This window comes from Pogoniulus pusillus, chromosome 9 (assembly GCF_015220805.1).
Source record: "Pogoniulus pusillus isolate bPogPus1 chromosome 9, bPogPus1.pri, whole genome shotgun sequence".
Classification (NCBI taxonomy): Eukaryota; Metazoa; Chordata; class Aves; order Piciformes; family Lybiidae; genus Pogoniulus; species Pogoniulus pusillus.
In genome coordinates this window covers 7010672-7036402 of record NC_087272.1, presented here as the reverse complement: position 1 = coordinate 7036402, position 25731 = coordinate 7010672, and the positions used below count along the sequence as shown (strand labels likewise).

Genomic DNA, 25731 nt, shown 5'->3' with positions numbered 1-25731 from the left:
TCAGTAGGCTCCAGCACAAGTAATATGATACAAGCTTGTAAGAGAAGACAGGGACAAGGCATAAATGCATGATTCAGTTTATCAGAGGAAATATGAATTCATTGGGTGTATACACACAGATCCTCAAAACATCACTTAGGCTCTTCATTCTCTTCAAGTGTATGTTGGAAGAGCAGATATTATTGCCAAGAAGTAGCACCACATGCCCTATAAAGGAATCAGTTACTGAAATGATGAAGTAGGCAGTTGGCACATTATAAAATGTAGTCTTGCCAGAAGGATATCTTTTAGTATCTGTCTCTGCATGAGTTCCTGTTCCTCAGACAAAATGCTCAAGGCCTTCACATGCCATAAACATTTCAAACTGATGCTTATGGCAAATTATACATGACCATTTCAATGCAGAATAAGATTGTCTGAATTGGGAACTAAGCCTCTGTTACTTCTTCTGTACGCTTAGAAACACTGAGGTATAGGGAAATGTATAGGTGAAAAAATTACCTCAAATATGTCTAGCAGGTTGGGGTATGGAGTGCACAGGGTCTGACCCCACCTTGTAGTCATGTGCCAGCAGTTTCAGCAAAAAAATACACACCAAGAAGATGTATACTGCTACTGGCATTCTTGCACATGTGCTTGGCCAATGGATAGAGGCTTCAGTAGCGACAGGTGAGAAACCTGCACCACCAAGCCAGATGCCACCCTGTGCACAGAGCTCAGCTGAAACACAACTGCAACCTTTGCCCCATCTCAAACTTCCCTCAGACTCTGATATCTCAAAGTAAATGGTTTCCATGTTAAAGGAGAGAGAGAATTTGCACTGAAGTCTGTAGAGAGACAAATGAACATAGGAACAAGAAAAACAAAATGATGGCTGGATTTATTTTCAGGTCTGTTATGCTTTACAGGCTGTTTTCCCAAGAGGGACTCTCCCCCTCATATCTGAGAACATAGCCCCTGTAAACTCACTATGCTGGATTTTGCCATAAGATGACATTTTATTGTTAGCTTTAGCTGCCTCTGGTATCACATAGCTACACAAAACACTCCCTGCTGTACCCCCAGACTGAAGTTCAACATAGCATCTATTAATCCCTTTTTTCCAAACTACTGGATGACTTCATGAATCAGCCTTTGTGACTACATAATCATCTTTTACATTTATCACTGTTATTACTCCTATTACTTTGCCAAGAAAACAGAAGGGATTATAGAATTCAAATGGGAAATCCCCTTTTCTCTGTGTTCTCCAAACTTGTACTTTAAGGAGAAGCACATCCTATTTCTGGGCTGAGTCTCTAGGCTACCCTCTGAAAAACACTGCTTCTCAGAACTGGAGAGAAAGAGCTGAACAGGAGAGCATTCAGGGTTCAGAAATCAAGAGGAGAGACATAAAGGAGCCTTTATGACTTGGGAGCCTAAAATTATTTTTACAATACACTCTCTTTTCCTTTCTCAGAAAAGAGGTGAAAATTCCTGCACAAACCCCTGATGCAATGGCTACAAGATTCAGACTGTCAGAGATACAGGAAAAGTATCAATTTCTTGCTACAAACTCATAATAGTTAGGAAAAATGAATCTTTTTGAGTTTTGGTCAAAATCCATGACAGAATTATGTTATCAATAACACACTGGGACAGCCTGGGGATAAACACAGACTATACTTTCCCTCTTTGTTTTTCATAGAGTAAATATTACATTTAACAAGCTGCTTTCAAAAGACAGACTGAGAAAACAAAGAGGTTGATAAGCCAATACCTCGAGGTGCATAAGCAACATTTACAACAGTGACTAACCCCATGTCTTCTTGCTCGAAGCATGAAACAACATCTGACAAGTTCAAACCATATGCTCAAATGAGAAGTTCATCTTAGACAGTCTTAGCCTTAAATACATTTTCTCAGTGCTCCTATTCATAGCTTAAGGGAAGCTGTTAGAAGATAGATCTGTGGTTCACTACATAGCGTAGCCTGAAGTACCTTGTCAAAGACAGTCAAGGGTTGAAGCTGGGTTTTGTGGGGTTTTTTTTGGTTGGTGTTTGTTGGGTTTTTTTGTTTGTACTTTTTTTTTTTATATATAACTGGCTACATGCATTTCTGTCTGGTTTACCAACCAGGACAGAAACTTGCAGCATTCATGTAACTATGTTTGCCTAAAAGAAAATTATTTCAACAAAAATGGTTGTAAAGGGTTGGACTTGATGATCTGTGAGGTCTCTTCCAACCTTGGTGATACTGTGATACTGTGAAAAAGGCAGAAAGAAGGAGGAAGCCATTCAGATGGCCAGTAGGACAAGGGAGGTTATTCTTCCCTCGTACTCAACACTGGTCAGGCCACACCTTGAGTGCTGTGTCCAGTTCTGGGCCCCACAATTCAAGAGAGATGTTGAGGTGCTGGAACATGTCCAGAGAAGGGCAACGAAGCTGGTGAGAGGCCTGGAACACAGCCCTGTTAGGAGAGGCTGAGGGAGCCGGGGTTGTTTAGCCTGGAGAAGAGGAGGCTCAGGGCTGATGTCATTGTTGTCCACAACTACCTGAAGGGAGGCTGTAGCCAGGTGGGGGTTGGTCTCTTCTACCAGACAACCAGCAACAGAACAAGGGGACACAGTCTCAAGTTGTGCCAGGGGAGGTCTAGGAAGGATGTCAGGAGGAAGTTCTTGCCAGAGAGAGTGATTGGCATTGGAATGGGCTGCCCAGGGAGGTGGTGGAGCCACCGTCACTGGAGGTGCTCAAGAAAAGCCTGGATGAGGCACTCAGTGCCATGGTCTGGTTGAATGGCTAGGGCTGGGTGCTAGGTTGGACTGGATGATCTTGGAGGTCTCTTCCAACCTGGTTGATTCTATGATTCTGTAATTCTGTGGCAATGTCAAAAATGCAGGCAGTAACAGAGTGGGTTGTAGTTTGTGCAGATAGAGCTGGCTTTGCAGAATTTGCATTGACACTGGCCTTTGATAGTGCAGATACACTGCATGCAAAGATTAAGAGAAACAGAAGCACTTGAGGGTAAGTCAGTCAGTCTAGCATTTTGTCAGGCAGACCAAAGAAAATCTTATTCCTTCTCTATCAATATGCATAAGTACAGAACACATTGCATAAAATCAATTCTAGACTGACAACAACCTAGCCTATTAACAGTTGCCAAAGTGTTCCTCAAATAGAAAGCATTACAATGTTGACAAGAACTCAGCTACACTGAAGAACTCCAATACTCCTGGTTTAAGAAACTGGACGCTAGCCCTCATCTCAGAAAAACTGCAGTCTTACTCTGATCAAAACACAGCAACGCTGAGACCTGTGTCTCTGGGTAAATCAAGACCAAGTTATTCCTCAGGGATATTGCCCACTGATCTCTCCAACCACACAATGTGTTTGTTTGCTGTCAGAAAGTCTTTCTTTGTGCTGTTAGGTTTAGTAACAGCAACATTGTTCACTGTGGATCCTTCTGGCTACCAAAGCCAGCCTTATTTAACAGTCGGGGTCAGTTCTAGAAAGATGCCAGTAGCCACTCTTGCTGCAGAGAAAGTCAGTCCAAATAAATGAATACAGACCACTCTCACAAGCAAAGACACAACCTTGCTCTAGCAGGCATTAGATAAAGATCAAAAAATACTGAAGTCAAAGATTTGGTTTTCATCATGCAAAAAAACCCCTCTAAAATCTCACCATTCTTTCCATCCTCTTCCACCTAACAGAGATCTTCCTTAAGGTTTTCCACAGCAATGTTTTAAATAAGGGCAGAGAATCATTGCCATTTCCCTGCCTGCATTTCCTGATTAATAGTTGATTGGAAATGCAAAGTTTGAAAGTCAGTTTCTGTTTTGAGGAGTAACAGCATCTGTGTATTGATGAAGGAAGCTCGCTCTGCCGTCCGCTGTTGACAAGCCACTTACACACAAGCATTATGATTTTCTCTGCCTCTTCCTTTTCCAAGCCCCAATTTCCTGTTACAATCTAAGGCTGAATTGATTACTTTTTTTCCCCTCGATTTGAGTTTATAAACACACTGTTAACATGTGACACAAATCACTTAGGATGATTAAAGAGTTCCAACTGTGTCTCCAGATGGCATTTGTAGGATCCAATTTTGAACATCGTTTTGTTTCTAAAACGCCTTATGTATTTTTGCTATCATTTCCCAAATGCTGTGTGGAAGAGGGAAGATTTTTTTCCTGCCTACTTTAGTTTATGCTGTTTTACAAAATGTCAAATTGAGATTTTATTTTTTCCTCAGTCTTTTCTACTATCAAGACCATCACACAAACTTCAGACTATTTTCTAGTACTTGCCAGCTATTTGTCTCCTATGTCATTTTCAAGCCTCATGATTATGCTGTCATTATAACCACTGCCTCAAACAGTTTATCAAGGTTATTCAAATGAGGACTCTGCTACCATTTCAGAGAAAACAAATTTTCCTGATTTGATGAACCCAAGAAACAAATCTCAGACAGCAAATTGTAGACTTGTCTTGGTTCTAGATTAAATTTCCCAGAGACTGAAATGTAGTTAATAGAACCAATAACAATTTATAGGATGCCTTTCCCCCTTCCCCCTTCTTTCCCTAAGGAGAGGAATTTGATGTAGAAAGGATAAGGTAAAGTGCACCCAAATAAATAGTCTGATTTGGAAATTAAAAGAAGAAAAATTTAACAATAAATACAAGATATTTGAGGTAGGGAAGTTACAAAATGAATAGGGAAGGGAAAACAAGATACAAAATATGTCAATACAACCAGATTTGATGGCAGTGGGTTCGTCTGCCTCGTGGGTCATGGACACGTGGTAAAACAAAGAGCAGCAGGAAACAGGATGGTGATGCTGGCAAGCAGGGAGGCAGGGAGAGAGCAAAGGAGGAAGTTCCTCTGTTTTTGTAGGGATTTAGACAGGGAGTGGGAGTGGGCTAACCACCCCACCTGGTAGTGTTTGGACCCACCCTCGTAGAGGGGTCAGGAGACCTGAGGTCAGGGTCAAGACCACTTCCCCAGGAGGGTTAACCCTTTGCAAGACTCCAGCAGGAAACTAGATCTATTGTGACCCCAGCAGAGAAGAAAACAGTCTTGAAAGAAAAGAGCTTTGCAGCAACCACACCATGATGTCCCAGCCATTATGTCTTGCTGTCTGACTGATTTCTCACCAATTTCATTGGAAAGACTGATGCTGACTTTAACAGTAATTAGATATGGACGAAGACTGACACAAGCCAAAGCTGGAAGAAAAGCCATGACAGTGGGATATAGCATGATCACAGAAAAAAAAATCATCATGATTTTAGTGATGAAACTAAAATGCTATCTAAAAGTGCCTGAGTGTTATGTAGAATACGGTGTAGATACTTCCTGACCCACATTCTTTCAAGTATTGGCTTGAGTCTCTACCTGCAAGTATTTAGATCCCTAGGTTTCTAACTGTCCATATTCCATCTCACAAATATCTTGTGTTTATGTTGCATGAGGTAATAATGGCTTCTGCTATTTGTGATACATGAGCATAATGAGTTAATTTTTTTTCAGTTTACATGTAATTTATATTCAGCATCCCTGCTTTATTGTGTGGAACAAGCTATCTATGACATTTTAGCAGTCCAGTTCTGAAATCAAATGGCCCCAGTGAGAATCCAGAGCCCTTTGTTTGGCAGGGAGTCCCATTGCTCCAGCCTGGTGACTGACTGAACAGTAAATGCCCAAAGACTAGGAGACAAATTGGCATAGCACCTCACTAAATAATGTTCACGTGGCTACAGAACACTTTTCAGTGGTGTAACAAGTCTTCAGTTGCTTGTAGCCATTATAAATCCTCCTTTACCTGAAATGCCTACCATCTCCAATATTTTTGATTCTCTCTTGTCAATAGACAGATGTGTAGTGCAAAGCCTGTGTATAAATAGCACAAGACATAGCAGAGCTACGCAGACCTCAGTGCTTGCCACTTTCACTGATTTCAGGACTGCACAAGTTCAGGCCACTTGAAAGTGTAGTAGAGAACCAGAACAGTCATTAAGACACACGACAGCAGAGCATCAGAAAAGTCTGCACGTTCCTCTGGCACACTGTTTATGGTTGACTGATAGCAGAGAGAACAGCTCTTTGGGAATTCACTCCCACACACTTGCAGAGGCAAAGGGGCTTGCCACCACAGAGCCCTACGACTGTAACATTGTGCTTTTCTATCCCTTCTGCCTACCTGGCCTTTACATCACCCCAGTTTCCTTTCTTATTCTCCCCTCTCAACACAGTTTCTCTCTGCTCTTATCCTACCAACTTGGCTTTCTTTGCATTTCCTCCTATTAGTTTCTCACTACTGTTGTTTCATTTCTATTCCTATTTTTGTATTCAGCAGTTTCCCAGTCTCAGTTATTTCGCTTTGGCTCCAGATCCCCCATTTCATCATTTTCCCTTTCATTCCTGGCCTACTCACACAATCCTCTATTTTCTACACCATGTTCAGCACCATTCAGACAGCACCTCTGCCGTTCCCCCTTGTAACTGGCACTTTGTTGTCCAAAAGGCATGTAAAGATAACAAACAGAATAAGGAAACCAATCAGCTTGAATGACAAAGCTGCACCTTGAAAGACACCAGTTGTCAGCCAAAGATAACTGGAATATAAAAGGCAATATCCTGCAGCATACACACACATTATCCCATGCTCAGCCTCCCCACCTCACTCATTTTCTCACAGAATCAATCAGGTTGGAAAAGATCTTCAAGATCATAAAGCCCAACCTATTGCCAACATTATCCAATCAACTAAAGCATGGCACTAAGCACCACATTCAGTCTTTTCATAAGCATTTCCTGGGTTGGCAACTACACAACCTCCCTGGGCAGCCTGTTCCAATGGCCAGTTCTCTTCAGCCTAGAACACCTAGCCTATGCTAGTTAGAGCTTTCTTTTCTTATGTAAGCACCCTCACAAAGAGAATAGAGACCAAAGGCAAGGGCCGACTGAAAAACTAACTCCTTCAGATGGAGGCTATAGAGACAGACAAACCACTTACCACATTAGGTACCAGCAATGGCAAAATAACATTTCCAACAAACACAACTGAAGGCAGGAGTGGCTAAGCCTCCTTTGCAAATGATAGCTAATAGTGCAGGAATGACTCAAGTCTCTTCTGGACTTCTTTAAGCTTCAGAGATTAACACCCAGATGCAGTGCAGCTAGGGAGGTGGTTTTTTTTAACCTGCAACTGAGAGCCATTCCACATTTTCCACTATATCCTTAATTATGGTAATAATGGCTTCTCTAGGAAAATGCTGCCAAGCTTATATGATGAATTTGAGTGAGCGTAACAATTGCAGCTATAAAGCACTGTGTTAATTAAGCAATTCTGTTGCTAAGTCACTTAAGGAACAAGTTAGCTACTTCATTCTAATTGTTAGTGTACTGGCAAATTAGAATAAATTAGACTTGTTATAAAAACTCAGCAGAAGAGAGCTGTCAATACTCCCTGGTCAGCTAAGACCTTCTAGCACAAAGGCATTATTGAGGCTCCTCCACCTCCTCCCCCTCCTCCTCATTTTGTTTGTTAGAATGACTGCCTGCTACATTTTTGTAATCTATCTTATGCAAAAGGTAGGCTGTTGGTTTAGCACTCAAATTTCAACAAAAAAGGCAAGTAGCCTGCTTTTTATCTGATCCTTGTCCTTTGACTTACCTTGCTCAAGACAGCCAATAATTAGAATTGCCATCAGAAGAGCTATATGAGTCATTTCATACAAGCAATCCACATCTTTCAAGGGTAGTCACCAGGCAGGGAAATGAAACAGAATTACTGCTGATACCTATTGAGAACAAGAGTAATATAACTGAGAATAAGAATAATGTGAATGTAATAGAAGTCTGACAATAGCACACAAAATAATATCAATGTACAATCTGAAGAAAACTAGCAGTTGAAAGACATTAGTCTGGGCTAGGAGGAAATGCCTTAAGAATTCCACAAGCATGTGAAAATTATAACTTGTTTGTGGGTTATCACCTGCTACATGTAAAGATAATCAAGCATTCTGGCAGGCCATGCTCATGCTAGCTCAATTTGAAAGACAGGACTCATGACTTACCTTCATTACCAAGCTGTACTCATTCTTTGGAGGAGAAGGAAACTAGGGCATAGAGGGCAACAATCCAATCAATGTCTACTTTCACAAGATTTTCTGCTCTCAGGACAAGACATCCTGCACTTGAATGTTTAGAATGTAAAACCAAACCCAGCATTTTGGCTCCAACAAATATAAAATCAGGTGAAAGAGAGGGGAACTAATTATTTTGTGAGAAAAAATGTTGGTGTGGCAAAAACAAGGCTAAATGAATAGGCCTGAAATTCTAGATAGAGAAATGGATGATGCAGAACTGAAATTAGTTTAGATTGCTCTAACAGCATTTAGATGCTTCAAAGTAGTAGCACAGTTATTATGCCTACTAGAGGCTGAGTAACACTCTGATGGCAGATGCTGGATTTATTGCATATTAGATGGATAAATATAGAGTTACTTTTGCTAAGAGAAATATCTATTCTATAACTACTGTAACAGGTTGATGACTTAACCCATGGCAATTGCCCATCCCACAAGTGTGAAATTTCCAACAAGAAAGAAGATCTTGAATGAAACTTCTTTGGTATAGCAAGTAAATATTCATGAAGAGAACTACTTACACCAATTCTTAGGAGTGTTGGCTTATGAATATTAGTACTACTGGCTTGTAGCTGATGTCTGTACCTAGATATTTTGCCCAAGTCTGTCTAGAACACAGGTGTGTCACATCATCCATCATTTTACATGTGTGCTGTTCTTCTAATTGCAGCAGAACAGAACTTATGCATCCAACAAAAAGATTGATTCAGACCAGTGGCAGAATTTGATTGCAATTCAAATTCTTCCTGGGTTTGGAAACATGTATAAGTTGCTGCAGCATGTCCAGAGGAGGGCAGTGAAGTTGGTGACGGGTCTAGATAACAAGTCTTTAGAGACAGCTGAGGAGGAGGAGGTTGCTCTCTTCTCTCAGGTGGCCAGCACCAGAACGAGAGGACACAGCCTCAAGCTATGCCAGGGGAAATTTAGGCTCGAGGTGAGGAGAAAGTTCTTCGCTGAGAGAGTCATTGGACACTGGAATGGGCTGCCCGGGGAGGTGGTGGATTCGCCATCCCTGGAGCTGTTCAAGGCAGGATTGGACGTGGCACTTGGTGCCATGGTCTAGCCTTGAGCTCTGTGGTAAAGGGTTGGACTTGATGATCTGTGAGGTCTCTTCCAACCTTGGTGATACTGTGAAACAGATTGTTCAGTCTGGAGATGAGAAGGCTGAGATGAGACATCTTTGATCTCTACAACTACTTGAAAGATTGTAGTGAGGGGGGGGGGGGGGTCAGTCTTTTCTCCCACATAAGAAGCAATAGGACAAGAAGAAATGGCCTTAAGTTGCAGATTCTTTACTGAAAGAGTGGTCTGGCACTGGAATGGGCTGCTTGAGGAGGCAGTAGAGTCACCATCCCTGAAGGTGTTAAAAAAAACTTGTAGACACAGAACTTTGGGACATAGTTTAGTGACCATGGTGGTGTTGGGGTGATAGCTGAACTTGATGATCTTAAAGGTCTTTTTCAACCTTAATGATTCTTTGGTGCTGTAAGAAGGGTGCACATGATCTAAAGCCAAGGCAGAAGATGAGAGCACAAAAAGCAAACATTATGAATGTCTTTGAAGCTTTTTCAATCTATGAATGTCTAAAGGGCAAACACAGACAAGAAGGATAACAGTAATTGCATATTAGTGTCCCTTTGCAATAGGATCTACTCATCTATGCTTGCTTACCTATAATTAATTCTCTGAGTATAAAGCAAGCTGCTTTTCATAACTTCTAAGCCCCACAGCAACACCTAGAGTCTAACAACAGCACACATCTACAAAGGCTGATGAAACAAACTGATTTTCTTTCCCATATCTTGCACTACGATGCCTATTACCACCTACGTAATTTTCCATGCACAGATTAATCTCTGAGTCTATCCCAAACCATCTTTATATGAGGCAGAAACGTACAGATAGAATCATAGAATAGAGTCATAGAATCATAGAATCAACCAGGTTGGAAGAGACCTCCAAGATCATCCAGGCCAACCTAGCACCCAGCCCTAGCCAGTCAACTAGACCACCTCCAGGGATGGCGACTCCACCACCTCCCTGGGCAGCCCATTCTGATGGTAAATCACTCTCTGTGAAGAAGTGACTCAGAGGCTGGTGTCACCAACAGAATGTTGGGCTCTTTAATCTTGGGGAACTTTATATGGTCCCATGTCTGTGAGCAACAGATGGAGTACATCTGCCTCAGAGGGGAAGAAAGATTCTGGCACATGAGCAGGCTGGGCTTGTTGAAAGGGCTTTAAGCAAGGCTGGGGGGTGGGGGGTGGGGGGTGTGACTACAGTAGTACTAGAGACAAACCGAAGGAGGCTAAGGGTGGTAGGCCAGAGATAGGGGTAAAACCAGCAGCCCAGCTGAAGCGAGCACAAGCCCTATGAGGAGAGGCTGAGGGAGCTGGGATTGTTTAGCCTGGAGAAGAGGAGGCTCAGGGGTGACCTCATTGCTGTCTACAACTACCTGAGGGGTGGTTGTAGCATAGATGAAGAGCCATAGTACATCATTTACTTAGTGCAATTCCTTTAAAAAGTATAAAATAACATGAAGAGAGAAGCAACACTGAAAGCTCTGAAGATATTTTTCTCTACACATACAGAGGCTGGCATTGGTGTGGTTTGATTTTCTAACCGCACTTAAAAGATGAAACAGATGTGGCCAGGGGCAGTTATGAGTCATGAAGTTTGCAGCCTTAAAATGGAAAGAAGAGGACCCTTAGGAGATCAGTGATAGACTTCAATAATCTGGCCAAAGATGATCAGATAGCTGGACATGCATACTGTGAAAGAAAGTGGAAATAAATAGGTCATAACTATTCTTTAGCAAGAAGTTTGCTTCTTCTAGAGTTACTGCTAATCCCTGTGGCTGACTACAAACTCTTTAAAGTCATTTAGATGTTCTCCTAGAAATCTGGTAAACTCATCAGCCAAACATTCAAGCTGGCATTCACATTCAACCCAGTTTCCCATCTGCTTCAGCTCTTTTCATATAATATGAAATTTAAACAAAACAAAACAAAAAACCCCAAATCAAAATAAAAAGGCAAACAAAATAAACCTCAAAGCAAACAAACAAATCCAAATAAAACAAATCCAAACAAAACACAAGGAAACACGGAAAATATTGGTTTAATTTTGTTAGCTTTGTTTTGACTTGCCCTGGTTACTCCTGAGGAGCTTCTAAATTATTCCTATTCCAATTTCAGAAAAGCAACTGTTTGGAAAACACAGTGTAGTTTGTCACTGCTGCCAATGACTTGAGAAAAGATACAGGTACACAAATACTTCCATGGGAACACCTTGACTGAAATTGCTGATCTTTTAACTCCTACATCAGCTCACAAACAGTATTGTTTGCATCATGAATACAAAGATTTTTTCTTTAATATACTCTGGAAACTCCCTGGATCTGAAGTAAAATATTAATACAAAGAAAACCTTCCCTTGTATTGTTTTGGAAAGCACCATGGTGTCCAATTAAAAACATATAGTTAGCTATCAAGTATGCTACATTACTACCACAATATAGAATCATAGAATCAGTCAGGGTTGGAAGGGACTGTAAGGATTACCTTAAGACTCAAATTACTTACAGCCTTGCTTGCACTAAGAGATGTTGGCTTGGATTCACTTGCCACACTGTCACTAGGAACACACTGAGAGGAACAACTTCCCTTGGTGGCACTGCTTAAGGGAAGCAAGGGATGTGCAAAAGACACATAGGAATGTTCTCTCCACAGCACTCAGTATGCAATTGCAAAGAATTTTCCAAATCAACTGGAGGCTGGAACAAGCCTCCTTACTGTGAAAAAAACAGGAAGAAGAAATAAGACTCATGCTCTCTATGTCAAGGTCTGGGCCCTAGTTTGGTGCAGAACAACTGCATATTGCACATGGAATCAGTTGGGGTTGGGAGGGACCACAAGGATCATTTAGTTCCAACCCCCCTGCCGTGGGCAGGGACACCCTACCCTAGATCAAGCTGCCCACAGCTTCATCCAGCCTGGCCTTACACACCTCCAGGGATGGGGCCTCCATCACCTTCCTGGACAACCCATTCCAGGCTCTCACCACTCTCATGTTGAACAACTTCCTCCTTACATGCAGTCTGAATCTCCCCACCTCCAGCTTCGCTCCATTCCCCCTAGTCCTGTCACTCCCTGACAGCCTAAAAAGTCCCTCCCCAGCTTTTTTGTAGGCCCCCTTCAGATCCTGGAAGGCCACAAGAAGGTCACCTGGGAGTCTCCTCCTCTCCAGACTGAACAGCCCCAACTCTTTCAGTTGGTCCTCATAGCAGAGCAGCTCCAACCCTCTGAGCATCCCCATGGCCCTTCTCTGGGCACACTCCAGCACATCCACATCCTTCTCGTAATAGGGGCTGCAGAACTGGGTGTAGTACTCCAGGTGGGGTCTCACCAGAGTGGAGCAGAGGGGGAGAATCACCTCCCTTGACCTGCTGGCTACGCATCTCCTGATGCAGCCAAGGATCTGGTTGTCCCTCCTGGGTGCAAGTGCACATGCACACAGCCAGTCTCTCTTTGGTTTTATCCAAGTATAACAGTTCATTTAAATGTGATTCTGAATGATAGTCATCAGCATTTCCCTTAATAGTGGAAGAATTTTGAGCAGTGTTCCTAAATAATTAAAATTATTGCTGATTTTGAGAGTCATAATTTGGTCACTGTTAAACAAAACAAAGTAATATGATAAGAGAAGTTGGTGGAAAATGCAGTAATTCAGGGTTTAGCCCAGAAAGCAAAGCTGTAGTCATGCTAAAAACAAATGTGAGAAACACATGAAGTGTGTAGTATGGAGTATGTAAGAGACAAAATTTCTGTCTCCATCGTTCCATACAGCTATAACAGAGCCCAAAAGACAGAAAATAATACTTGCTTTTCTTTTTCTATCTGTCTTCACAGTATCACAGTATCACCAAGGTTGGAAGAGACCTCACAGATCATCAAGTCCAACCCTTTATCACAGAGCTCAAGGCTAGACCGATGCCTTCCTGTCCCTCTCTTTTCCCAGGAGTTTAAATTTTAACTACTTAGAGCAAACTTTTAAAGGTTTTTTTTTTTGCCTGTTCTTGTAAAGTTATCAGTATGCATGTACTGCCAATGCAGGACAGGACAGCAAGTAGAATGCCATCCAACCTGAGAGCAAAGGAATTGAGAAAGCAAATGAGATGTTTTCATGCTTTATGCAGCTATTTCTCTCAGTGCTTTTATCACTTATACATTGCCTCAGGAAATGCTCAGATGGCTCCTCTCTCAATCTCCCTATGAACAGTTTGCAGTCTGCAGTTCTTTGGCAGACCACCCGAAGTTAGCCCTTGTCTACTGGAATAAATACATGCAGACATGGCAGGCTCCTGGAGCTTTTGGAGAGATGTCAAATAATCCTGACAGCTTGGCTGTTTTTAATTAGAGATAAACCCAGTATTATATCACAGAGCAACAAAGGATCTGGCTGCCTTGTTGCCTTTGAATGAGGTTATGCAGAAACAGGATTAACTAACTCCTTGAGAAACAGTTACTCTGCTTGTATACACACAGTTAAGGAGGTGTCCCACAGCTTTAAAATAATTCAGAATGAACATTTATTTCCTTCCAGCACTGCCTTCATGGAGTTTAGACCACCTAAATGCACAACGCCTTCAGAACTCCAAGAAGACAAATATCTCTGCTCTCGTCCTTCTTCCAACACTAAGCTTAAATTGATTCTCACACACAGATTTTGTTGGGTTTTTTTTCCACAGGTACATGGCCATTATTGATCCCTTGAAACCCAGGCTCTCTGCGACAGCTACCAAGGTGGTCATCGGAAGCATCTGGATTTTGGCTTTCCTGTTGGCCTTTCCTCAGTGCCTATACTCCATAACCAAGGTGATGCCTGGGAGAACTCTTTGCTATGTAGCGTGGCCAGGTGGTCCAAAGCAGCATTTTACGTAAGATTTTGTCCTTTTAAACTTGTGCATTGTGATGTTTACATTTACAATGGGCTTGTCTGGAGCTGTAGAGTTTCATGCAGCCTAACAGCACTGATCACTGAGAAGGGGTTGTCAGAGCTAGGAAAATAGTGCAATTTAAGTGATAAGTGGAGCACATTTATTCTCTTCTACATCTATGAGAGTCCTCCATCCCATGCTGTGTGTTTACCATCACAGTGTCACTTAAGGTGGATACTCCCATAGACAGAGGTGGTCAGAAAGGGCTACAGAATGTGCAATCGAAAGCAAGTTTGCTTTTCATCTTAACCAGAAAGACAAGCATTTCCTTTTCCTGATCAGACTTTTAGCTCTGGGTTGGATTTTCCCCTGTATCCTGTTACAACTACTTTTATCAGACACTGGTTCAAATAAGAAAACTGTAAAACCTGTAATTGGTGACAGTTTCTGGAAGTGTAAAATAGTAGTCAACTAAATTGAATGTCTCCTATTTAACTCTGGCCACAATTAGGAATAAGTGGTTACCTAGCCACAAAAAAAACCATTATTTGCCCTTCCATGTCTTCATTGACATTCAAGGTGAATATTATGTCCGAGGCTAAAAGCCTCATTAACCATCCAGCATCAAATCTGGTATTCTGCTCTTCCAGGCAGGTGTGAGGCCCTGATTATTTTTGTCACTTTAGAAGCCACATGTGGATATTTTTCTTTAGGGCAGGAATGTCATTCTAAGGGAGGGTTGGGGATTCTTCACTGATTGTTCACCAGGATTTTATCTGAAGATGTCATGTAAGCACGGGCTGACAGGAGACAAAAGAAGTCCCACCAGTGCTCACATCAGCAGCAATGCCTGTGTCGCTCATGGTCAACAGATCTGCCTTATGAAGTACTTTGGGTAACACAGGACATTTATCAGGGGCTTCCCATGTGAATACTTGATTTTCCTCTTTTATTTATGGTCCAGACTAGTGCTCAAAATCACTGTTTTGCTCTTAAGATACTTGGCTGTGCAGTAGTTAAATAATCTCGGGGCCGGGGCGGGCGGGGGGTGGGTTGGAGGAGGGGGAAGGCATTTATGGAGTCATAGAATGGTTAGGGTTGGAAAGGATCTTAAAGATTCTCTGATTCCAAACTCCCCCTGCCATGGGCAGGGACACCTTCCACTAGGCCAGGTTGCTCACAGCCTCATCTGACCTGGCCTTGAACACTTCCATGGAGGGAGCATCCATGCCCTCCCTAGGCAACCTGTTCCAGTGTTTTACCACCCTTGCTGTAAAGAACTTCTTGCTAATCTCCAGTCTAAATCTGCCCTCCCCAAGCTTTAATCCATTCCTCCTTATCCAATCACTACAAGCCCTTGTAAAACATCCATGCCCAGCTTTCTTGCAGGCCCCTTTTAGGTATTGGAAGGTTGCTATAAGATCACACTTGGAGCCTTCTTTTCTCCATGCTGAATGGCCCCATTCCTTATTCTGCAGTCACTGGTCATGATAATTTAAAGCCACTCTTAATCTGTACTAGTGCAAGTTCAGAACTAGAAACCCCACAGAGCGCTTGCATTGTAACATAAGTAAATATGAATGCAGTTGAAGAAAGTGAAAACACAGAGGCCTAGCCACTCAGCATAAAACACACTTTGTGCCACAGCAGCACTCTTGACTTCTAGCAGCCAGAAGGCAGAGCTCCTCTGAAAGCACTCCTCAGCTCAACCTTTTTTCATTGCAGGTATCATGTCATTGTGATAGTGCTGGTCTACTGCTTTCCACTTCTTGTCATGGGCATCACTTACTCCATAGTGGGAGTTACCCTCTGGGGAGGAGAAATACCAGGCGACACATCCAACAAATACCATGAGCAGCTCAAAGCTAAGAGAAAGGTACAGTTCCACTAAACCTCACTGAGTGAGTCCTGACAACACCATCTGCAATTGTGTTGCAAAGTACCACAGCACATTCTTTCAGGAACCCAGGTTACTCGAAATGACAACGAGAGCTCTAGTTTGATAAAAAATGTGATTGCTTGACAAACTGTCTTCTATGTTCACAAACTGTTCTTTTTGTAGCTTTACTGTTCATTATTAAATAAAGGCAATATTTGAATGTTACCATCACTTTGCAGGCAGCAGCATATACTGTGTCTGATACATGGAAATTAAGGACAAATGTTCAGCCTTACAGAGCTAAAACATCAGGGTTTGAACAGTTAACTACTACCTCCTCTTGGGCCAGATTCCCAACCTACTGAATAGAAAGCAAATCTTGCTGTAATAATCTTGCTGTTATTTTCAGTGGATAAAGCCTCACATTTCTTTGAGATGACTGCTGATCAACCCTGTTCACATCAAATAATTCAGCTTTTGAATCAAAAGCTTTTAGGTGAGAAACACAAAGTATTCTTTCCCAGCTCTTTTATTTCCATATTGTTCAATGTGAGCACTGCCTGGTCCAATGAGATTGTGGCTTGATTATGAACTGATCGTTTGACTACTTCCTGTTCAGTTTCCATGGCATTGCAATGTCATGAAGGTTTCTTTCTTATAACATTCATTATCTTAACATAACTTTTCTTCATTAATAAGGCAGCCTCTCTGCTTTTTTATTTCTGATATTTTTCATACTAAAATGCCATGACACTGCAGCAACAGCAGGGTGCAGCATGTCAGGTCCCAAGATAAAATGAGAGCTTCGCCAAACACTGGGGAACACTGACATTTCCCTTTCTTTCAGGACACTGCTAGGAATACATAAGTGCTTTTCCCTCCACATACTACACAGAAGTAGTTTTTATGGCAGAGGCTATATAAAAGGAAAGGTAGGATCACTTTCTCATTCATATATTTCCAAAGTCTTAAGAGAACAAAGTAAAACTTTCTTTAGCAAGTTTCAGTTGTCGGAACAGTAGACATGCCTTGACAGCTTTAAACTAGGATGTGCCTCCTGTGAAACCAAAGGCATTCTTTCTTTTTGCTTTTACACAGCCTCAAGAGAGTGAAATGTTAGACTCTCTTAAGAAAGCAAAATGCAATTTGATTAATGTTATCACTGCTGTTGCCTTGTAACAGTTCAAAGATAGCACTTAATAGCTCTTACTCAGGAATGTATTGTCAAAGTTACAAAATTACCTCTCCTGTAAAGCATAAGCAGAATTAACTGATCAATTAACTGTGCTATTAACCAAAATTGCCCTTTAAGCAGTGAGGGGGGGGGGGGGAAAAATGAAGCAAATAGTGGAGGGTGCCCACAGTGTGATTTGTAAAGACAAGCCAAGGAATCACTTTCTGTAACAGACAGAATTCATAACAGCCAGTATGGAAAGAAAATTATTAAAAGCTAATATGGAGAATTAGGAGATTCCAGAACTTCAAAACCCTATTATCATAATGACTAAGTAAAAGAAACATCTTGTGTCATAAAAACTAAAGGTTTCTGAAGAGGAAAGGTGATGTACTACACATTATGAAGAGTCCAATTAAACCCTTTGCATACCTCGCTAGAGCTCTATATAGCACAGTATCACCAAGTTTGGAAGAGACCTCACAGATCATCAAGTCCAACCCTTTACCACAGAGCTCAAGGCTAGACCATGGCACCAAGTGCCACGTCCAATCCTGCCTTGAACAGCTCCAGGGACGGCGACTCCACCACCTCCCCGGGCAGCCCATTCCAGTGTCCAATGACTCTCTCAGTGAAGAACTTGCTCCTCACCTCCAGCCTAAATCTCCCCTGGCGTAGCTTGAGACTGTGTCCTCTTGTTCTGGTGCTGGCCACCTGAGAGAAGAGAGCAACCTCCTCCTGGCCACAACCACCCCTCAGGTAGTTGTAGACAGCAATAAGGTCACCCCTGAGCCTCCTCTTCTCCAGGCTAAACAATCCCAGCTCCCTCAGCCTCTCCTCGTAGGGCTGTGCTCAAGGCCTCTCACCAGCCTCGTTGCCCTTCTCTGGACACGCTCAAGCATCTCAGTGCCCCTCCTAAACTGGGGGCCCAGAACTGAACACAGTACTCAAGGTGTGGTCTAACCAGTGCAGAGTACAGGGGCAGAATGACCTCCCTGCTCCTGCTGACCACACCATTCCTGATGCAGGCCAGGATGCCACTGGCTCTCTTGGCCACCTGGGCACACTGCTGACTCATGTTCAGAGCAAGAGAAAAAGAGTAGCAGCCTTAATAAGAGGATTTTAAATGTGAGACTAGTGGAATGTGTGCCTTCCACACGTGCAACAAGCAGATTAAATTACACAGAGATATATTGTAACTGCATCAGTGACTTCATTGGCAGAGCTCCATGGCAGCTCTTCAGTTCCACTGCTGTGCTCTCTGGCAGGATTTATGAAATAACTGGTATTTGGAAAGATGAATCATAATTAGTCATTCATGGAGATGAAATAATAGACTAGAATTCAAATAAAGCCATCACTCAGCCTCTTCTGATAACAGAGCTGTTGCTCTTCCTGTATTCAAACAAAGAAATCATCTGGGGTTTTTGCTGTTTAGCACAAAGATATGTGCACACATGGAAACTCTGTGCACTTATAGTGAAGGAGAAAGATAAAGTAGCAGACCTCCATATCTCAAATTTGCACTAATAAAGTGAAAAGGATGTTTGACTAGGTTTGTCTGAAATGGTATTTACTGTTAAGAAGATAGTGAACAGTTCATGTAAGACCTTTAAAAGAAACAACTTTTCAGTAAGAGATTTGAAGCTTGAGAAAGTTGTTAGCATTTTGACAGTCTCATCCCTTCATATCTGTGACTGCAACACATCCTGAATCCTCCTGAAAGCAGTAGCAATGAGAAATGTCCCTGCTCACCACTGCAGGGGAGTTGGACTAGATGACCTTTAAAAGTCCCTTTCAACCCAACACATTCTGTGATTGTGTTCTATAGCAAAGGATTCAAAGAACTTCACAGAATGCACTGTAGGCTGGGCAATGCAAACTCAGGCTTTAAGGGTCAAAGACTTGAAATTGTTAGAAATTCAGGACTGTATGAGACTACTAGCACCACTTTTTTCCCCTCTTCTTTTTTCTCCATGGATAACTGTCTCAGGCACTGACCCAATTAACATTGTCTGACATCAGTCTTTTGAAACATTCACTACATGTGGGGACTTCACAGCCATGACCTGTTCTTAAATCTCCTGGCATGAGACTGCTAATGTTCAGCTGAATATCTCTTAGTGTCCTACAGTTCCCATTTTCACAAGATGGAATTATAGTTTCAATACATTTATACATAACTGAAATTTATATAGGTGGCTCACTATCAGCTTTACTAAGACAAAGGCTTCTTTGTATTCCATACGTATACTTCGAAGCCTTGCTCTCAGATGTTGTCTCCACACATTGCTTTTTCTGTCTAATCTGTTCCAAAGCCTCTTGCCATTTTATTTAACCTCTAGGAGGGAATAATGGACTGCTGTAAGTAAAATCATCAGCTACTTGTCTGTGTCAACAAATGCAGTTCTGATCCAACTGTCTTAGTGCCATGGTCTAGTTGACTGGATAGGGCTGGGGGATAGGTTTGACTGGATGATCTTGGAGGTCTCTTCCAGCCTGGTAGATTCTATGATTCTTCTGAAAATACCCATTTCTCTCAACATGAGATACCATTGCCTTCTTCTCCCAGTAGGAAGCATATAGAAGACCAGAAAATACTTTCACTTTTTAATCTTTCCTTTATAGTTCCCCTTACCTCTATTAACTTTATGTTAATACATCACCATGCATCTTTTTCAGCAGTTTTCATGATCCTTTTGCTTTTGCTTGCATTCTTTCTCTTAACACTGCTGGGTGTATCATCTCAACTTCTTAACTGCAAGGAAGATTAATTACAAGTCATATTTTTTCAATATAAAAAAAGTTATGCAAATTTGCATTTAACACCAGGAAAAAGCACCACGTTTGCTAATGTGATGGTTTGGGTGTTTCACGCCCCCCCCCACTTTGGAAATCACCCAGACTAGGCTCAGCTGGCTCTGGAAAGATGAATGAAGCTTGTATTTACAGTTAGCACAATATACAAGCAGATATTTACAGTATATACAGTTATAGACAGAAATATACAAGGTAAAAAGGTAATAGAGAAACACAACTCCCCTACCAGAAACCTGAGTCCCCAGGAGGGGCTCTCAACTGCCCCTCCACCTTCCCCCTACCCCTGTCAACCTTATCCCAGTCCCAAGGAAGAATGGAGGTTCGGCCAAGGGATTAGGAAGCAAAGTGGATTAGTCCAAAATGGAGGGTGAGGTTAGAGAGTAAGATGCATTTTAGCCACTTCCCCAGCAGCAGCCCAAGTGAAAGTGATTATCTATGTTTTTATTTCTTGTTCCTATACAACTCAGCAGGCCTATGAGGGAAGTAGACATCACCACTGTTTTCCTTTCACAGCCTGTAATCTAGTTCTTCTCACCAAAACATTCTAGCTAAGCTTCAAACTAGCAGAGCTAATGACTCACAGCATTGACATCAAAAGTATCCATCACCTATCCATTTATAGTCAAATGCTTCTATTTAATTAGTTAATACAGTATATGCACCACAGGGAAGGGGAAAATTAAGCAGGAGACAACTGAAGGCTTCCTTCTGAAAAGCAAATGATACTCAAAACAAGGTAGGACTGTAGGAATAATGATGTCACAAGAATCACTTTTTAATATGAATTTGAAATACTATACATGGTGAGAAGCCAAATCAAGCAAGAAGGCAGGACACACATTTCAAAGTCAGTTTCAGAGTGGTTACATGTAAATTCAAACATCCCTCAAAAAGACTGTGAAAAACCTGTGCTGGCTAAGCAGACACATCCAGATGAAATTTAAATGGCTACAAGTAAATATTACAAAAAGGGATCTCAATAATTGTCAACATTTTTTTTGAAACACCTACATGAAATATTTGCCCTTAGATCTGAACAAATAGTACTTAGGAACTACTGCCTGAACAATTCATAAGTAGCCACTCATGAACTTCTTTCTCTGGTTCTCTTTTTAAGTTTTCCCCTTTTGTGGGTTTAGAGAAAGTCCAAGGAAAGGTAACTTAAATGACAGAAGGTCTTAATAGGAGATTCAAGTGGTTTGGACTCCTCTTATGAGTAGATTCAAGTTTGGAGAGGAGGAGGCCAAGGAATGAGATGATCAAGGTCATAGATAAAGTGACTGAAGAAGCCAATAAACCCTGAAATACAAGAACTAACAGGAGAACAGCTTAAAGCAGGTCACAAAGAGAGTACACTGAGAAGGTAACTGAAAAGTTGGTAAAGAACTTCTAAGACTCTCTCCTAGGTGTTAGGATCTTTTCAGAGAGGGATTCTGCAAATTAACAGAGAATAAATTTATAAAGAGACTGAAAGGATGACAAAAGGATGCACCCCTCTTTACCACCTGTCATATATCAGAATGGTATATGACAGGAAATCATGTTTACATGCATTTTATACTACTTTACACAAACTAAGATCAGGTATTATGAAATCAAAGATCCTTATTGTTAACAAGCAACCACTAAGTCTCGACAGAGACTGGTTAGATACTGCCCCATTCTTAAAACCTCCCGTGAACTTTGCATCCAGCCTTAAGAAACAAAATGTTTTGACACTCTGAGTCCAAGAGTCTTGCATGTGACTTCCTATTTCCTGCCAACACCACCCTGAAGCTCCACTTTTATTCTAGACATTCGTTCATACTTTTTCAAGGACAGAAAATAATTGCTACCCCAGGGGACTATAAAGACATGGTAAGTTCAATATCTTCCCAGTTGTTTAATCATTCCATCCCCTAGTTATTCCCAGCATGAGGATCAGCATTCCAGTCATCAATAGTTCACATGTCACATTCCATTTCCGAAATGGCATAAAGGAACCAAACAGCTCACTGTAACAGAAAGTCAGTAGAATTTGGTTATCCTAAATTCCATTAAAAACATCCCAATCAACCACTCTGTATAGCTTTGTACTGCAGGCTTCAATGGATAGCCCAATCTTCACAACTGACACCCTAGTCTATACTGAGTCATCACTTAAAATACTTTTTGAAAGTCAGATAGAAATAACCAGAGATTTTTTTAGCCTTTGTTCAGGTAATGATCTATCAAGCTCCATGTATGTCTAAATATTCACTTCTTCAGGAATGTATTCTGGAGCTTGAGGTGTGCAGCCTGGAGAAGAGGAGGCATAAGGGTGATCTCACTGCTGTCTAGAGCTACCTGAAGGGGCAGTGTAGCCAGGTGGGAGTTGATCTCTTCTGCCAGGCAACCAGCAACAGAACAAGGGGACACAGTCTCAAGTTGTGCTGAGGGAAGTCTAGGCTGGATGTTAGGAAGAAGTTCTTGCCAGAGAGAGTGATTGGCATTGGAATGGGCTGCCCAGGGAGGTGGTGGAGTCACCATTCCTGGAGGTGTTCAAGAAAAGTCTGGATGAGGCACTTAGTGCCATGGTCTAGTTGACTGGCTAGGGCTGGGTGCTAGGTTGGACTGGATGATCTTGGAGGTCTCTTCCAACCTGGTTGATTCTATGATTCTAAGGAGTAACAGATCCTGAAGCACAGAGATACATAAGAAAGGCTTTTTCAGTGTACAACTCATCCAAATTTACCAACAACAGACTGTGGAAGAAACAATTTGCCATTGTGCTTTTCCCACTACTTAGTTATTCATGGAGCAGGTTTCCACTTTGTAGATTAATTTGTGCTCATGGACAAAAATGACTACCCTGGTGATGTAGGAGCACTTTGCTCACATACTGACAAGAGGCTCACTCCAGCAATGTGCACACAGGCATGTACAAAGGGGCACATTTGGTCCCCCTTCCATTTGGTTGGTTTGACATTCCTGAGAGTGAAAAGTGAAACAATTTACCCACTGCCTCGTGGAGTAATGAGGCGCAGAAATTCAATTTGTTATGAATAATATATAGCTCCTGCCAAAAATAGATGCCTGTGTAATTTTTTGGTCTCTCAATAATCTTCTGTAAATAGGTCTGGTCTTTGACTTGGTAGGGATTGTAAACAAAAACTAAATGAAGAAAAAAATTATAGGATTATGCTAGAAGAGAAGCAACATGCAGAAGCCCATTAAAGAAAACCCAAAAAGACTAAGTAGTATCAGGTTGAAGGACAGCTTACCACAACTAGCACCAGTTCTGTACATTTTGCTCTCTGTTGTTAGTCAACAGCCAAAAAAACCCCAGATATGCTTTTTAATGATTCCAGCACTCAGGTGGAAATGTCCACTGACCTACTCTTCAAGCAGCTGAAGTTGTGACAAAACATCACCCAAAGTGTCAGCTTGTTGTGCCCATCCAATATACAAACAATTGAACTAAAAGTTTCTGAAGTGCTTAGCTCTAAACCTTTGTTTTCCTTATTGCAAAGCTAGTCTGATGATGTGTTTTCATGCTTTGAACTGAGTCTCCTCTGAGGTTAGACTCATACAGTCATATAGCTTAGACTTTATGAAACTGCTCTAGAAATGAAATCCATGTGAGTATTTTTGTTTCAGTGGGACACAGCAAGTTTCAAATATAATTTTCACCTGGAGTTGTGTGATATTGTCACATTTCTTGCTTAAAGAAAAAAACAACATAGAAAGAAGGAATTATCAGAAGCTTTAAAAAGCTCATTCAGATGTAAAATTATCCCCTGTTTGCCAGACACTGGAGGATGTGTTGAACTGTGTCCAGAGTTTTTCCACTCAGTTTGTCTCCTTCAATATTAAAATGCTAAATGAAAACAGGACAGGAACCAGTCCCTGGGCCCAAGACCTGCCATCACAGACAACCCTAACAGAATTCCTCTGATCTAATCTTATATGTCCATCTGAAAACCATTTTGCCTTCTGGATTGCTATATCTAACAAAGTGTTCTAGAAATCTCACCATTGCTTGACTTCCAGGTTCCAGTTTATTTATGGACAGTTTTATTTATGCCATCATTTTCTGCTAGCTTAATTAATTACTTATTATCCTTCATTGGTGTCACCCCTATAGATGTTTTTATAGACATATCCTTTCTCAGCCTTTATTTAGATTCAGTACATAAATGTAAAAGATGCTTCTGGTCTTCTTTCCTATAACAATATCTGCATGACACAAGTGACCAAAACCAACAATGATGTCTCACCTTGGTTCTGCACAGCAGTAGTAACACTTTCCTATCTCCACTGAAAATGCCTCATCTGGCACATTCTAATGTCTCTTTTTATTGCTTTCACTAAACTGATTACCTGGTTGTGCCGTAATGAATCAGTACATCTATCTCCTCCTCATTTGTTCACAACAGTTCATTCCACAACCCACAGCAGAGAATTTTATTAGTCCTTAATTCTGCAAACTTCACTTTTTTTCCCAAATATGATCCTACCTATGAAAGAGCAGAATAAAACACCCCCCCTGAACTAGCACAGTACCAATCCAGCAGTTTCTGCCTGCTCTGTGATATCTATCACTGCCATGACCCCACTTAAGAGACACAATCACTACAGGTACCACATTAAGTATATGATCAGCACATTGAAGTGGCATTTCTGCTTCTGTGGTTCTTCAACATCCAATTTCTTCCTCTGCTGTGCTTCTGCAGCAGCACAGCTGCACAAAAAGAGGCTTTCACCAAATTTACTTGCAATGTTATTACTTTTCTGTACTAAACTCCTCAGTAAACACATGAAATGAGCCTGACTTGACACAGAGTACATCCTGCTTTGGAAGGAGGTTAGTATTAAATACTTTCTAACAACAAAAAAAAACCCAAAAAAACTATTACTGGATTAAATAGACCAAAATTTTGACAAACCACTCCAGTGCTACTGCAGCATTTACTGCACCATTTTTAAATGCATTGCTGAACCAAACTATTCAGATTCCCTAATACTGAAACCAAGACACCTACCAGAAAAATAAATTAAAATCAAATCTGTCTCTTTTTCAAAATCTCAATTTTAACCATCGAGATTATGATCCTCATGTTTAAAGCTATGGAGTTGATTTGTTCCAGGTATTTTTTTTTTCCCCTCAGAAAGATGACTTTTGCTTTTTTCATTCCCTCTGTGTAATTCTCTTCAAGTTGATGAGGTATACATGATCCTCCAGTCAGATATCCTTAACATCCCACGCTCGGGACAAAGTAGGTTAAGTTATGAGAAAATTCTTTCACTAACAGTGAGATGGTTTGGGTGTGTTCCCCCCCACGTTAGAAATCACCCAGACTAGACTCAGCCAGCTCTGGAAATATGAATGAAGCTTGTATTTACAGTTAGCACAATATACAAGCAGATATTTACAGTATATATACAGAAATATGCAAGGTAAAAAGGTAATACAGAAACACAACTCCCCTCCCAGAAACCTGAGTCCCCAGGAGGGGCTCTCAACCACACCTTTACCTTCCCCCTACCCCTCTCAACCTTACCCCAGTCCCAAGGAAGAATGGAGGTTTGGCCAGAGGGTTAGGAAGCAAAGTGGGTTAGCCCAAAATGGAGGGTGAGGTTAGAGAGATGCAGCTCTGCCAGCAGCCCCAGCGAGAGTGATGCTGAGTGTGTCATCTATGTTTTGACTTACGTTTTTATGCATCGCAGCAAGCCTATGAGTGAAGTAGACATCACCACTGTTTTCCTTGCACAGCCTGTAATCTGGTTCTTCTCACCAAAACATTCTAGCCTGCTTCAAACTAGCAC

At 41.5% G+C, this 25731-nt stretch overlaps 1 protein-coding gene and 1 long non-coding RNA gene across 2 annotated transcripts in view; one reads left to right on the top strand and one right to left on the bottom strand.

Moving 5' to 3' along the window:
• Positions 1–19829, bottom strand: part of LOC135177998 (uncharacterized) — a 31707-nt gene extending 11878 nt beyond the window's left edge. Inside the window, exons 1-2 of the long non-coding RNA XR_010303302.1 lie at positions 19763–19829; positions 7656–7782 (exon numbers count right to left, since the gene is read on the bottom strand). This is a non-coding gene — a long non-coding RNA (uncharacterized LOC135177998). The remainder of the gene's footprint in view (positions 1–7655; positions 7783–19762) is intronic.
• TACR3 (tachykinin receptor 3) overlaps positions 1–25731 on the top strand; it is a 49885-nt gene that overhangs the window by 7095 nt on the left and 17059 nt on the right. The window contains exons 2-3 of the mRNA XM_064148425.1: positions 13883–14071; positions 15797–15947. Coding sequence (XP_064004495.1) covers positions 13883–14071; positions 15797–15947 — 340 coding nt within the window. The remainder of the gene's footprint in view (positions 1–13882; positions 14072–15796; positions 15948–25731) is intronic.